The sequence below is a fragment of the Petaurus breviceps genome, unplaced genomic scaffold (assembly GCF_028583685.1).
Source record: "Petaurus breviceps papuanus isolate PSGF00001 unplaced genomic scaffold, PetGlider_PUasm1.0 37, whole genome shotgun sequence".
Lineage (NCBI taxonomy): Eukaryota > Metazoa > Chordata > Mammalia > Diprotodontia > Petauridae > Petaurus > Petaurus breviceps.
In genome coordinates this window covers 31,165,411-31,181,345 of record NW_027186296.1, presented here as the reverse complement: position 1 = coordinate 31,181,345, position 15,935 = coordinate 31,165,411, and the positions used below count along the sequence as shown (strand labels likewise).

Sequence of the window (15,935 nt, the reverse complement as noted above, 5' to 3'; positions counted from 1 at the left end):
TGGTTTATTGGCCTTTGATAGTAAAACATTTCCCATTCATGTTATATGGGATTGTACCAAAAAACCTGGCAGCAAGAAAGTTCTTTCAGATTTGAGCTTTCAGAGAAATAGGGCAGATAATAGGCATTAAAAACTAGCATTCCACTATGCTGGTTCATAAAATTATGCCTCTAGGTATCTGGACAATCACCAAAGGCTCCCAGTTTCTTTCATAAAAAATTAACATGATGTAATCAGTATTTAGAGAAGAGTAATCTGGCAAGTGATTTTCAAGATGGATTAAAGGTAGATAGAAAAATAGACTGGGTTCAGAAAAATCAAGTGTGAGGCAATTGCAAAAGTTAAGTCAAGTCAAGAAGCATTTATTAAGGACCTACTAATTGCCAGTCATGTGCCAAGCACTGGGCATACAAAGAAAGGTAAAAAAAAAAAAGTGTCCCTGCCTTCAAGAAACTCACAGTGTCATAGAGGAGACAACATACAAACAACTGTGTACAAACAAGATATATGTATGTGTCTGTGTGTGTGTATGAGTCTGTCTGTCTTTTGTATAGACACATATAAATATATTTATATTATCAGGTTAATAATTTGAGATGTGAGTCATTGCTTGAACTTGAGTGCAGGCAATGGGAACAGGAAAGATGTTACTAGGGGAGGACTGGCAGAACTTTGTGATTGACCAGAATCAGTAGAGGGGCAGTTGAAAGAGGGTGAGGAGTCAAAGATGATTCTGAAGTTTTAAGAGAGGCCCTAGAATGGTTTTCTCACCATCAAAAACAAGAAAATCAAGAGGGAGAACTGGATTTTAGATAACAGGATAATAAGTTTGTTTTTAAACATTGAGATAATAGTGGTTCAAAATGTTCAAAAGTCAGTTGGAGTTAGAGGAGGTCAGAAGAGAGATTAGAACAGATTGAAATTTTGGATCAAGTCAACAGAGATGATGGCTTCTACCCTCTTATATATGTTCTACCCCTGCCTTTGCCCTACTCCTTAGGGTCTTTGTTCCTATGCACTATTTGTACTTGACTTGTGGTAGAACATTCCAAGTTCATGTTTGGTCTGATCAGCCATGGTCAGATGCACTGTACCTTGACTCCAACATAGTGATGTCATTTTGGTCCTTCGGTCCTCTTTCAGAATAAAGGATAACAACTAACCAACTTTGTCTAGACGTTCTTCTAGATACTTATTTTTTCTCTCCTTTCATGACATTGTTTTCCTTTGATTTTTCCTCCTAATTCTTTGACTCATGCCCTCATTTTATGCCCTCTAAATGTAGGTGCTCTCCCAGGTTCTATTCTCTGTTCACTTTTCTTGTCTCTATTTCTCTCTTATTATTATTAATCAACTTTTGTAACTTTTTGCCTCTTTGTAAATTATTTCCAAATCTATATCTCTAACCTCAATTTCTTTTCGTATTCCAGGTCTCTATTTCCAACTACTTACTGGATACAGATATTCTATTTTCATCTCAAATTCAACACATCCAAAGCCAAACTCATCTTCTTTTTCTTAAAAAAAAATATCTTAAACTTAAATGCTAAAATGCAAAAACACAGTAAGAATAGAAAAAAATTATGAACTTAAATATTAAAACAAATACAAAATAAGAAAAGAAAAAAGCATTGTCGTGTACAGCAGAACATGAGAGGATTCAAAATATACAGCAATAAATTTCCATTTCAAGAAAGCCTATATAATAAATGCTATGCATTGTGTTCAGAACTAACCATCTTTTATTTGCTCTATTGTAAGTTTTCTTTTGTCAAACTCATCTTTTTACTCCTCCTGTTCCTCAATCTTTTCAACAGCAAGTAGTTATCATGTACCATCTGTATCTTCTCTTTTTCCAGGTTAAATATCCCCACTTACTTAATTGATTCTCATAATTGGTGCTTGATAAAAGTTTGTTGGATGAATGAATAAATATAACATGAAGTCAAGACCCTTGGTGACCACCATTCTGGTTACCATCTTCTAGATGTTTTCTGGCTTATAACTCAACTTCTTAAAGTTCCAAGTTCCTGGAACTGTATGTGTTGCAACAAATATCTGACTAGTACAGACTACAATGGGATTAACAACTCTCTACTTCCTCATTCCTGGACACTGCATTTTTTTTTTTAAGCAATCAGGGTTAAGTAACTTGCTCAAGGTTACATGGCCAGTTATTTCTGGGTGTGGTGCTAAGTATCTGTGTGCTGATTCAATCTCCAGGTCATCTGGACACTGGAGCCAGTGCTCTTACTCGCTGTGCTACCTGGCCCGCCCCTACACTGCATTTCTTAAAGCAGTTTAAGGTCCCATTTGCTTTTTTGGTTGATATACCACAATGATGACTCATTCTGAGTCTGTAGTATGTTAAAATCCCCAGCTCTAGCCATTTCCCATGCAGATTATCCCTCACAGTAGTTATCCAGTTTGGATTTATCATAGAATCATAGATGGAGATTTAAAGGGGGTCTTTGTGGTAATCTGGTCCAATCCCTTCATTTGACAAATGAGGAAAGCAAGGTATAGAGAGAGGAAGTGATTTCCTCAGCATCACAAAACATATGCAACAGAGCCATTATTTAGATGAGGGTCCTCTGGTTCCAAATCTTGTTCACTTTACAACATACGTTGATTCATCTTATCTCTAGTCTCTCTGCTAAAATTGGTGCTACATATCACTGCAAAATAAATCTTTCTAAAGCATAGATCTTGTCATGTCACAGAGAACAACATTCAGTCTCCATAGGTCCCATTCAAGAACTTCCATGATATGTCCCCTACCTATTCTGCTAGGCTTAGTTCAAACTTCTATATTTTAAGAATCTGTGTTTGTAGTGGGGGAAAGGGATCATACTTTGTATACAAATGCAGAACACACCATCACTTTTTTGTGAGTTCCTAACCTTGTAGAAAATATTTGGAGACCAGACTACTTGGTTAGTTAAGAAAGGTATAAGATTTTAAGTCAAAGGACCTAAATTTGAATCCTGACCTTCTTGCAAACTGATTTCAGGCAAGTCCCTTAAATTTCCCAGTTCTTCAGTATCATATTCTGTAAAATGAAGAGTTTAACATTGATTTTGTCTAAAACCTCCCTTGTAGATCTAGGTCCTATGACTAAAGGTAAACTTTTTCTTGGGTGAACAGCACCCACGTGATTCATCGTCAGGCCTATACATCCACATGATTCACTCTTGGGCCCTTTTATCTTGATGGGACCTGTTGGAGCTTTATATTCTCTATAGCATTTGAAATCCCAGGTTCCCTGCAATGGTATTGGAACAGGACTCTTTTTGTGTGTGGTGGTATCTGTCTCACCAGTACCCTAAAAATAGTTTATATTTCAACTACACTACTTTCCTGTTTTCTAAAACATGTACCAGAATCTTAGAATTGAAAAGAATTCTAATATCATCTGTTTGTCTTTTAAAATCTCTCCTTTACCTCTTCCTACCTTTCCAGTGGTTTTTTATTTTTGACATTTTTATTTATTTTATTTTTGATTTATGGAATAAAACAAACATTTCCATAACACAGTATAATAAAAGAAAGATCATTGCATATGAAACTGCAGATCCATTATGTACAATTTGCTTTCCTTTTAAATGCATAATAAAGTTATCACGTAAATTTCTTCTTCCCCACATGAGAGATGACTATCATTAGATACAAAAATATTTGTACATATACATACACATACATACATACATTTATATATATACATATAAAATCATTCTATATATCCTTCTATTTATATACTTTACTCTCACCACCTATTATATAATTTAACTTCACAGACCTACTTGCTGTTCCTCTCACACTATACACCATGTCCTGACTCCATCTTTTTTTCCTTGGCCAGTCACCATACCTGGAATGCATTGCACCCTTGCCTCTGCTCTTGGTTTTCCTGGCTTTCTGCAAGACTTAGCTCAAGTCTTACCTTCTGCAATTGTCCATCCTGGTCTCCACCACTGCTAGTACCTTCCCTGTGATATTACCTTCCATTTACCTCATATAGGTCTTTTTTGTACATAGTTGCTTGCATGTTTTCTCCCTTGTTAGAATGTGACCTCCCTGAGGGCAGAGACTGTGTTTTTAAAAACCTTTCTTTATATTCCCAGCACAAAGTACAATGTCTGACACGTAGTAAACACTTAATAAATGCTTGTTGACTAACTAGATATGTTCTGGTTTGTCAATGTTCTTCCTAAACTATAGTTCCTAGAAGTGAACACAGTACTCCAGGGTAGACTAGTGCAGGGTACCATGGGACTTTTGCCTCACTCATAATAGACATTGTACTTTTATAATTTTTTCCTAATATGACATCAGTTTTTTGTTTTTTTGCTTCTACTTAATATTGTTGGTTCATATGAAGTTGGTGGTCTACCTCCCTAGATCGTTTTAATAAAAACTTTTTTTTAAAGATATGCTCTGTGTGTTCTATAACTGCAGTGTATTTTTAGATCTTAAGGATAGTACTGTATTTTATCTTTAATAAATTTCATTTTTAGGTGGCTAGGTGGTGCAGTGGGTAAAAGCGCCGGCCCCGGAGTCAGGAGGACCTGAGTTCGGTTCCAGCCTCAGACACTTAACACCCACACACACACACAAAAACTAACCATGTAACCTTGGGCAAGTTACTTAACCCCAATTGCCCTCCAAAAAAAATTAATTTTTCTAGATCTAGCCCATCATCCTTGCCTTTTTTCTATCCTAACTCTGTGGTCCAATGTAACTGTCACTTCAATTTTTTTGTCATGTGCCATTTTGATATCTGTGATAATTATTCATTTATTCAAGCAGCTAGTAAAGAATGTTGAATGGCATTTTCCTGTTACAAATTCTCCTAATTTTACAGTTGTTTAACTCATATCATTTCATCTTGTCTACAAGGGTATCATGGGAAATGTTGTCAAATATCGCTCCCAAATCCAGGCATACTATTTGTATTCCATTCTATTGATCACCTATTCAATCAATCAAGCATGTATTAAGTGACTACTGTATGCTAGGCACTTGTGCTAAGCACTGAGGATACAAAGGCAAAAGATAATCCCAAGAAACTAATGAGGGAGACAATGAAATTAGTCTCTCATGACCTACTCCTGATGAAATGATCCTGTCTATTAATGATCATTGCTTCCATTGCATCCTTTTCTAAACATTCACAAACCATCACCTTAATCATATATTCTATAATATCACCTGAAATCTCTATATCTCTCTCTGTCTGTCTGTTTCTTCTCTGTTTTTGTTTCTCTGTCTTCTACCTCTGTCTGCTCATCTGTCTATCTTTCTCATCTTTTTCCTCATTGTCCATGATTTTCAGAGATCAAATACAACAGGTCAGCAGTTCAGTGCTTTTGCCTTAGTGTTGTATTATATCCCCTACCTAGAACTGACTCCTCACCCCCCCCATTCTAGCTATCTTTTAAGATTTAGCCCATGTTATCACCTCCATGGAATCATTTCTGTTTCTTTCAAACAGATGTGATCTCTCTTTCCTCTGAACTTCTATGGCACTTGTAGCTCTAGGCACTTAGAGTCTTTTACCTCCTTAAAAGCAGGGATCATATCCTTCCTATTCAAATGTTCATTCTCTGTAGCAAGTAGTTTAGCATTGTACATATAGTAGATGCTTTATGAAATTTATTTTGAATGGAGTGGATGGGCTGTGGAATGCATCCCTTAGATTACTAGTTACAAATGGTTACTGTGGATGAGCTTTCCAAGGGAGAGGAACTCCTCATGATTTACATTAGTCTTTGCAAACAGGTCCCTTGAAAGTCACCCCAGGTCCAAGGCATAGCATCCATTCAAAAGACTATCATTCAAAATAAAATTCACTCATGTTTCTTTTACTGGCCAACATAAGAACATATTGATTAAAAGCAAAAGGCATTTAAATAAACGATGTTGCAAAATAAAGACTAGCAAGATTCTCCTTATACACACAGGGCTAGGTTCTTTCACAGGTTGCCACACTACTATTGTGAAAAAAGAAAACGTCCTGAGAATGTGTGATGGAGGAACACATATGTAAACAATATGTATGGTCCAGGAATATGTGTACGCAGAATAACTCATGCTCCCAAAGTGGCATCATCACCAGAGTCCTTCTCTACCACTAATGATGCTGCTTTGCTCTCCCTGAAGATCTCCCCTTGTTCTCTGGTAACATCATTGGGTTTTGAGCTCCTTTCCACACTGAGCTGGGGCTTTCTTTTCCTCCTTTCACTCTGCCATGCTCCTCTGCTATATGTACCCCTTAAGTTACTCTTTGTTACTTTCTGCTGGCATATCTAGAGGCCTGTTCCCTGCTTCTATCCACTGACTTCTCTAAGTCTCAGTTTCCACATCTCTAAAGTGGGAATAATAATACCCATAGTACCTACCTCACAGAGTTATTATGAGGATCAAATGAGGTATGTAAAGAAAATTCTTTGAAAACTTGAAACATTAAATGTCAGTTATTATTATTATCCACAGAGGCTATTTAATCTTTTCCTTCTTTGAATTCTTCCGGTTTGTGTGTATAAAGCAATTTAACACATGATTGCAATTGAATTGTTCTCTAGTTGTTTTTGAATGTCTAATCTTAGGATAATTTATGACTTCTCCAGGACAAGGATCAGGGTTTCTGCTTAATACCTTTGGTGTTCCTAGCACAGTGCAAGGCATGAATAATAAATACTTCTGGACTGGGTTCCAAGCTGGGCCATTGGTAAACACTAGCTGTTGTCTAGCCCCTCAAATGTTTTGGTTCAATAATTTAAATTATTTTGTAGCACTTTTTGTTTCTTATCATATAGTTAGGTTGAGGCAGGTCAGAACAACTGGAAAGTATCTTGGGCTTTCCAGGACTGGCGGTTTTATGGAAACCTTTCAGCTTCCTGGTTTCAGGGTTACTGATTCCAGGAGATGTTTATCTACAGGTTGGATGGCCACTAATCAGTAATGGATAAATGTTCCTGGACTTCTAGAACTAGATTATCTCCATAATAATAGCTAGCATTTACATAGCACTTTAAGGCTTGCAATGCACCTTACATATATTATCCCACTGGGTCCTCAAAACAATCCTGTGAATTAGGAATATCAAAAACCAATCTCAACATGCTAGAACATTGTACTGAATAAATGAAAATGAAATTTGGTAGAGATAAATGTAAAGGCTTACTCTTGGGTTCAAAAAGTTAGTTTCACAAGATATGTGGAGGTCTAGGTAGAAAAACTGTTTGATGAATTATAAGATTTCATCCAATAATATGAAACAATAGCCAAAAAAAAGAGAGCTAGAAAAGGGCTAATTATTAGAGGCATAGTATCTGAGCCTGGTGGTGTTGGGGGTGGCATGGGTTGATAAACTAATGTTCTCATCCTTGATAAGATTATGTGATAAGTTTTATGTTCAGTTCTCAGTCATGTCTTAGGAAGGACAGTGGTAAAGTGGAGAATATCCAAAGAAGGCCAGTTAGATTGCTGAAGCGCTAATGTTGCTATTGCATGAGGACATATAAACTGGGGATATTTAGTGTAGGGAAAACTTGGAAGGAAGGAAAAAAGGAAGGAAACAAGCTGTATTAAGTGCTTGTTTTGTGCCAAGTACTGTGCTAAGTACTTTAAAAATATTTTCATTTGATCCTCACAATAACTCTGGGAGGTATTATTATTATACTAATTTTACAGTAGAGGAAACTGAGGCCAACTTGCTAAGAGTTACGCAGGGAGTAAGCATTTGTAAAGCCAGTCATGAGCTACTGTCCTGAGGACTGCTACTATGTATAACTTTAAGTATCTAATCGCATAGTGTAATGAACTCTCTATTTATTTAGCAATAAACTAAAGCAAAACATTCAAGAAACTAAAGCACAACATTCACAACAATGTGACACAACAACTTGTTACTAAGGTGGCCACATAGTCTTAAATGAAACATATCCTTCAGCAAGTCACAATCTCCTCAATCAGTATAGAGTACCCAAATAAAGTCTTCTTCCATCTTGACATGACTTGAAAGAAGCAGGCTGGCTTCCAAATCATCCTGAAGGGTTAATCATCCTTAAGGAGTAGCAGAAAGTACAAACGCCATCCACACCTAGGTAATAGTAAGTTACAGTATCATCAGTCAGCACTGAGTAACCAAGTAAAGTCTGTCATCTTCACTCGAGGCTGACTTCCAAAACCAGCTCTTGCCTGGATTCAGAAATAGGTAGCCACATAGGCAGCTCTCTGCTTCTGTTTCATATCTCAGCTTACTTCTCCACTCCAAGCTCTTCGAAGTTTCTGTTTCTAGGAAGGCAAAGCTTAACAGAGCTACAACAATATTTGCACACATTGCTGGCACTATCATCTCAATTCACTTTCTGTCTGACAAAGTAACTCAAACCAACAAATAAAACTTCTGTCTGAGAAATCAAATACAAATCAACAATAAAGTCCCTAGACTTTTGTAAACAGCAGTAAAGCCCTCTTTCAGGGCTTCTGTATCAGCAGAAAAGTCCTCTTTCAACAGACAGAATGCTTTGTTCTGATAAAGTAACATCAACACAGAGAGAACAGACAGAATGCTGAAATCACGAGCATTCTCCCTCTCAGTTCTCCTTGGTCCCAGCTCATACTCCAGCTTTTCATTGCTCTGCTCCTTCCTGTTCTGCTCTTTGTGCAAGCTCCTCCCATAGTGGGGTCCATGTGATGACCTATTAACAGCGGAGAAGGTCTCCAAACTCCCTTAGGCCTATTAAGGGCAACACTGTGTGTACTGTTTCCAACAAAGACTTGACACAATCAAAGGCAAGGCTCAAAGGAACTTGAGTAGCTGAAAGCAGCAAAGTACTACTTTGCTTGCCATTACAGCATTCTGAAGCCAGATTTGAACTTGGTTCTTCCTGACTCCATATTCATTAAGCTACTTAGCTGCTTCTAAGAGTAGGGCATAGTTATCTTCAAGTATATTAAATTTATTATGTGGAAGAAGGATTAGATTTCTGCTTGGCCCCAAAGGGCTGATGAGGAGCAACTTTCTTCTTGGTATAAGAAAGAAATTCCTAGGAATGAAAAGATCTCCCAAAGTAGAATGAAATGCTTTAGGAGGTGGTGACTTTCTTTCCCTCCATAGGTCTTTTTTTTGGTGGCAATTGGGGTCAAGTGACTTGCCCAGAGTCACATAGCTAGTAAGTGTCTGAGGTCAAATTTGAACTCAGATCCTCCTGACTCCCAGAGCCAGCACTCTATCCACTGAGCCACCCACCAGCCCCTTATAGGTCTTTTAAGCAAAGGCTGGAAAACACCTCATCAGGGATATTTTATTACAAGTTATATGTTTCCAGCTCTGTGATTCCATGGGGGCTTTCATGGAGTACTTATCAACCTGGTTTCAGGGTCCTCTTCAAGAATGAAGGACAAACAACATCTAACCGAGAACATATGTAAATCCCTAAGTACTGAGGATGGAGAGAGAAAGGGTAAATGTGAAAACTTAAGGTGGGAAATCTTCCATAAAAGCCCCACTCTAACTTTTGTTTCTGGAATAATCAGACTCTTGGCTGTACATTGCGTTCTCAATGGACCACATTCTGGTATCAGTTTGGAAGCACTTCATTCATTTTCAGACTAGGATGGAGGCTGTGCCATTGTTTCCTTGATACCTGAAGCATATACAGATGTGTTGCTGTTTTTCCTTTCTTAGAATCCTTGGCTCCCTTTTGCTGTTTGGATTCCAGCTTGTCCTCCCTCAGCCCTCCATTGAGCACAGAAAGGTAAGCCTTAGACACTCATAGGTTTCTTCTGTAGCAGGAAAATTTGCCTTTACTCTCCTCTTCCCACCTCCCCCCACCCATGTCAACTTCTGGTATTTTATTTCTTCCTAGTATTTTAGATTCAAGTGAAGGCGTTAACTGGCAAGGGGACAGAGCTCACTCATCCTGACAGCTTTTGCTTCCCCATATCTTAAAGATTTCTTAGGATTTTGGGCAGAAGAGGACTCAGGTTTAGAAGCAGTTCCAGCCTGACAAGTAGGCAGTCAGCATGCGTGGTATGACTCCAGATATTCTGGGAAAGCCCCACCTGAGCTCCAAAATACTTCGTCTTACTCACTAAAGTCATTGCTTCATTTATTTCTTTAGATGAGGTCCTCTAAGATGCAAATAAGTATTTCTATGAAAGAGTGACAGATTATATCTTCTCACTTATTAACATCTCAATGTAATTGAATTTTAGGCATCCTTTGCTTTGAGTGGATAGATGGGAAATAGAAATAGAAAGGAATAATGGAATTCAACTCAATTCCACAAGCATTTATTATCTATGAAATCGAGGAGGTGGAATCAAGATGGTGTAGAAAAGGCAGTGATTGGCCTGAGTTTCTTCCAAACCTCTCCAAACACCTTTAAATAATGCCATAAAACAATTCCTGGAGCAAAAGAACCCACAAAAGGACAGGGTGAAATAATTTTCCAGCCAAAGACAACTTAAAAGTTTGGCAGGAAAAGTCTGTTGCAACTGGGTGAGAGTGGAGCACAGTCCAGGGCAGGCTGTGCCAGAACAGACCTAGCCCTAGCAAACCAGAAACAGCCTTGGAGAGCCACTGAATTAGCAGTGGCAGTGGCTGTGCTTCTGGAGTTCTCTGCCCACACATGGTAAGGGGGTGGGGCCAAACAACTGATCAGAATGAGATTACACCTGTCTCTTAGCTAGCCCTGAGGCAGGGCTCTGTCACTTTGCTCATACTCAGATCTGGGTCTCAGTCCCAGGTGGCAGTCCCAGAGTGAGGAGGAACACTTAGCACAACAGAGCTTGAAGCCACAATGGAGCAAGGCCCTCATCATGGTTCCAGGGCAGAAAAGAGTTTTTGTGGTCATTCACAGACAAGAGCACAAGCCAGGAGAATACTAAACACCTCTGCTTAGATAATACAAATTCAAAGAACTAAAAACTTAGAGATCCCTAGAACTATCTCTGAAAACAGCTGCATAAAAACCCTGAAGTTTGGGACAACATACCTTCTACACTGGAAGCAGAGCCCCACTTAATTTTTTGTTTTGTTTTCAAGGCAATTAGGGTTAAATGACTTGCCCAGGGTCATAAATGTAGGAAGTGTCAAATGTCTGAGGCTGGATTTGAATTCAGGTCCTCCTCACTCCAGGGATGGCACTCTGTCCAACTAAAGCCTAAAGCCTCACTTTAACAACGATTTAAAAGTCAAGAAATAGATGGGGAAGATGAGAAAACAACAGAAAAAATTCTGATCATAGAAAGTTACTATAGTGACAAGGAAGATCAAAATACTCTCAGAAGAAGATAACAAAGTCAAAGCTCCTACATCCAGAGCCTCCAAGAAGAACATGAATTGGTCTAAGGTCATGGAAGGACTCAAAAAGGATTTTGAAAATCAAGTAAGAGAGGTATAGGGGAAAATGGAAAGAGAAATGAGAGTGATTCAAGAAAATCATTAAAAAGTCAATAGATTGGTAAAGGAGACACAAAAAATATACTGAAGAAAATAACACCTTAAAAATAGGCTAGAGGTACAAAAAACAATGAGAAGAATGCGTTGAAAAGCAGAATTGTCCAAATGGAAAAAAGAGGCACAAAAATTCACTGGAGAAAAACCTCGTTAAAAAGTAGAATTGCCAAAACACTAACAAAACAAAACAAAAAAAAAGTAAAATTGTCAAAATGAAGAAGGTGGTAAAAAAGCTCACTGAAAAAGTTGCTTAAAATTACAATTGAGCAAATGGAAGGTAATAACTTTATGAGAAATCAAGAAACAAAAAACAAAACTAAAAGCATAAAATAATAGATAATGTGAAATCTCTCATTGGAAAAATAACTTACTTGGAAAATAGACCCAGGAGAGATAATTTTAAAATTATTGGACTACCTGAAACACAGGATAAAAAAAGAGCCAGAAATAATTTTCCCTCCCAGAAATTATCAAGGAAAACTGCTCTGATATTCTAGAATGAGAAGGTAAAATAGAAATTGAAAGAATCTGCCAATCACCTCCTGAAAGACATCCCAAAATGAAAATTCCCAGGAATATTATAGCCAAATTCTAGAACTCTCAGATCAAGAAGAAAATATTGCAAGCAGCCAGAAAGAAACAATTCAAGTATTGTGGAGATACATAGTCAGGATAACACCAGATATAGCAGCTTCTATATTATATGATCAGAAGGCTTGGAATATGATAATTCAGAGGGCAAAAGAACTAGGATTACAACCAAGAATTATCTACTCAACAAAACTGAGTATAATCCTTTGGGGGTTGGGGAATGGACATTTAATGAAATACAGGACTTTCAAGCATTCTTTTTTTTTTTTGGTTTATAAAATGTATTTTTATTTTATGTTACTTTGCTGTTACTTAGGGCATAACATTTTCACAAGGCTTTTTTTTGGGACTACAATCAATAATTAGCAAAAACAATAGTAGTCCAAACTTTCTAAGTAACAATCACTGGACAAATGTGACACCCTCTCATGTGTGCACAAATCAGTGCCAAAAAGTACTAAATATATTAGGCCTAGACTCATGTATTTCCAGTGGTTTCCACCATTCTGAAGAAAAAAAAAGTATTTAAAAAGTAGAATTGTCTAAATAAAAAAGGTGGTACAAAAGCTCACTAAAAAAATTAATTGTTTAAAAATTAGAATTGAGCAAATGGATGGTAATGACTTTATGAGAAATCAAGAAACAATAAAACAAAAGCAAAAGAATAAAAAAATAGAAGATAATGTGAAATCTCTCATTGGAATCTCTGATAGTTTATTAAGAAATGACATGTACTTTAATTTGCCAAAAAGCATTTGCATTCTGGTAGTTTCATACTATTTCTATTACATCGTAAAGGGGATACCAGAACTACAAAGGCAGGAGTGTGAGAGAACTTTTATTGAGAGAGGGAAATTGTCAAATGAAATAGCAGCAACTGAAGAGTAAGAAAACTCCATGCCGTCATAGGACACTTTGACACTGTTAAGCATTCTTGATGAAAAGACCAGACTGGAATAGAAAAATTGACTTTCAAATACAAGACTCAAGAGAAGCATAAGAAAATAAACAGGAAAGAAAAATCATAAGGGTAGGAGAGCATTGGGGGGAGGACACAACATGCATGTTGAAAATATGCTACTGGCTCTAGGTTTCACAGAAGTCTTAAACTTGAGACCTGAGTTCATATCCCAATTCTGACACTTCATAACTGTGATCTCAGGCAACTCTTAACCCCCCTGAGCTTCACATTTCTCATCTCTAGAATGGGTACAATAATACAATCCAACCTTTGTTTTTGTTTTTTTTTGACTGAGGGAAGTGCTTTTAAACTTAAAATGTAATGATTATTGAACTTGCTATTATAATGATAATGAAAATGGTACCTGAAGTGGGAAGGGTTAAGATGTAAAGGTGGAAAAAAAGACACTGAAATAAGAGGCTGAATCCATGAAGACAAAGTTTGTCTACCTCTCATTTTGCTTTTGGATGACTTTATTTCACAATGTATTTTCAATTTTGGGGGCAGCTAGGTGGCATAGTGGATAGAGCACTTGCCCTGAAGTCAGGGAGACCTGAATTCAAATGAGAGCTCAGACATTTACTAGCTGTGTGACCCTGGGCAAGTCACTTAACCCCAGTTGCCTCCAAAAAACAAAACAATGTATATTCAACTTTTATGAAAATCTGTAGTTAGATTAGTTAATCCTAATGATCTTTAGTTGTTGTTCAAATGTTTCAGTTGTGTCTGACTCTTTATGACCTCATTTGAGGTTTTTTTGTCAAAGATAGTGGAGTGATTTATCATTTCCTTCTTTTTAAAAATTTAATTTATGGAATAAAACAAGCATTTTTATAACATAGTATAATAGAAAGAGATGAATGCATATGGAATTGTAAATCTGTTATATATAGCTTGCTATTGCTTTTAAATATATAATAGTTATTATGTAAATTTTATTTCTTTTTCTTTCCTTCCCTAGAGATGACTACCATTAGACCCAAAACACACACACACATACACATACATGTAAAATCATTCTATACATACTTGTATTTATCAGTTCTTTCTCTGGATGCATATATTGTCTTCCTTCATATGTCTTTTACAGTTAATTTAGGTATTTATGATATATAGTCAAAATGACTTATTTGCTCAACGTTGTTCTTTTTTTCCCCAATTTTTAGAAATTTTTATTTAAAACTTTGAGTTCAAAATTCTATCCTTCTTCCTTCCCTTTTCTCCCTGCTCCCTAAGCCAGTAAATAATCAGATATAGGTTATACATGTGCAATCATGTAAAACATTTCCGTATTAATCATTTTGTACAAGAAGACTTGAATAAAAGAAAAAAAATGAAAGAAAAAATAAAATATAGCATGCTTCAGTCTGTATTCAATCAATATAATTTCTTTCCCTGAAGGTGGATAGTATACTTCACCATTAGTCCTTTGGGATTGTCTTGGATCATTGTATTTCTGAGAATAGTTAAATAATTTAAAATTCTTCATGGAACAATATTGCTGTTACTGTGTACAATGTTCTCCTGGTTCTGTTTACTTCACTATGCAGCAGTTCATGTAAATCTTTCCAGGTTTTTTTCTGAAATCATCCTAATTGTCATTTCTCATAGCACAATAATATCCCATTACTATCATATACCACAGCTTGTTTAACCATTCCCCAACTGAAAGGCATCCCTCTGATGTCCAATTCGAAGCCACCACAAAAAGAGTTGCTATGAATATTTTTGTATACATAGTTCCTTTTCCCTTTTCAAAGTCATTCTTAAAACAATTTGCTATCACTGTTCTCTTCATTCTTCTCATTTTGCTCCTCATTATGTTGTGCAAGTCTATCCATATTTTTCTAAGACCATCATTCTCATCATTTCTCATAGCACAGCAGTACTTCTGTCACAATTAGATATGATAACTTGTTCAACCATTCCCTAATTGATGGGCATCCCCACAATTTTCAGTTCTTTGCCACCACAAAGAGACCTGCTATAAATATTCTAGAATGTATAAGTTCTTTTCCTTTCCCCTAATCATCTTTGGAAATAGACCTAGTAATGATATTTCTGGGTCACAGAATACAGACAGTTTAATAACTCTTTGGTCATAATCCCAGATTGTTCTCCAAAATGGTTGGAGCAGTTCACAATACCACCAACAATTAGTGTACCAATTTTTCCATATCGCATACCTCTGTTGCTTTCCCTGTCAATCATATTAGCCAATCTAATAGGTGTAAAATTATATCTCAAAGTTGTTTTAATTTTCATTTCTCTAATCAATAATGATTTAGAGCATTTTTTAATATGACTATAAATTTGTTTGATTTCTTTGTTGGAAAACTGCCTGTTAATATCCTTTGATTATTTATCAATTGGGATATATATATATATATAAATTTATATATATATATATATACATCAATTGGGATATATTCTTATAGATTTTACAAAGTTCTTTATGTATTTGAGATATGAGACCTTTATCTGAGAAAGTGTCTATAAAAAATTTCCCCTAATTTTCTGCTTTCCTTCTGTTCTTGGCTACTTTTGTTTATTTATATTTTTATTTGCTTTTTCCTTTAGTTCATATTACAGATGAGGAGATTGAGACAAACAAGGTTAAGTGACTTAAGAAGCCCAGGTTCACACAGGTGTCTGAGATCAGATTTGAACTCAGGAAGATGAATATTCCTGACTCTAGAACTGGCACTCTATCTACTGTGCCACCTAGCTACTCAATGATCTTTTACCCATGGACAATATGCAATTATAATTTTCCTAGGCCTAGGCAAATATCTACTATCAGTGTCTATGCAGGGACTATATATAACTTTTTTGTGGTGGGGAGGGGGAATTACATCGTACAAACCTGTTAATGATCCCATTTCACACACTTTTGATTTCCCTTTTTGTCTC

At 36.5% G+C, this 15,935-nt stretch overlaps 1 protein-coding gene across 1 annotated transcript in view; it reads left to right on the top strand.

Moving 5' to 3' along the window:
• Positions 1–15,935, top strand: part of THSD4 (thrombospondin type 1 domain containing 4) — a 927,982-nt gene that overhangs the window by 77,738 nt on the left and 834,309 nt on the right. Inside the window, exon 3 of the mRNA XM_069098174.1 lies at positions 9,695–9,764. Coding sequence (XP_068954275.1) covers positions 9,695–9,764 — 70 coding nt within the window. The remainder of the gene's footprint in view (positions 1–9,694; positions 9,765–15,935) is intronic.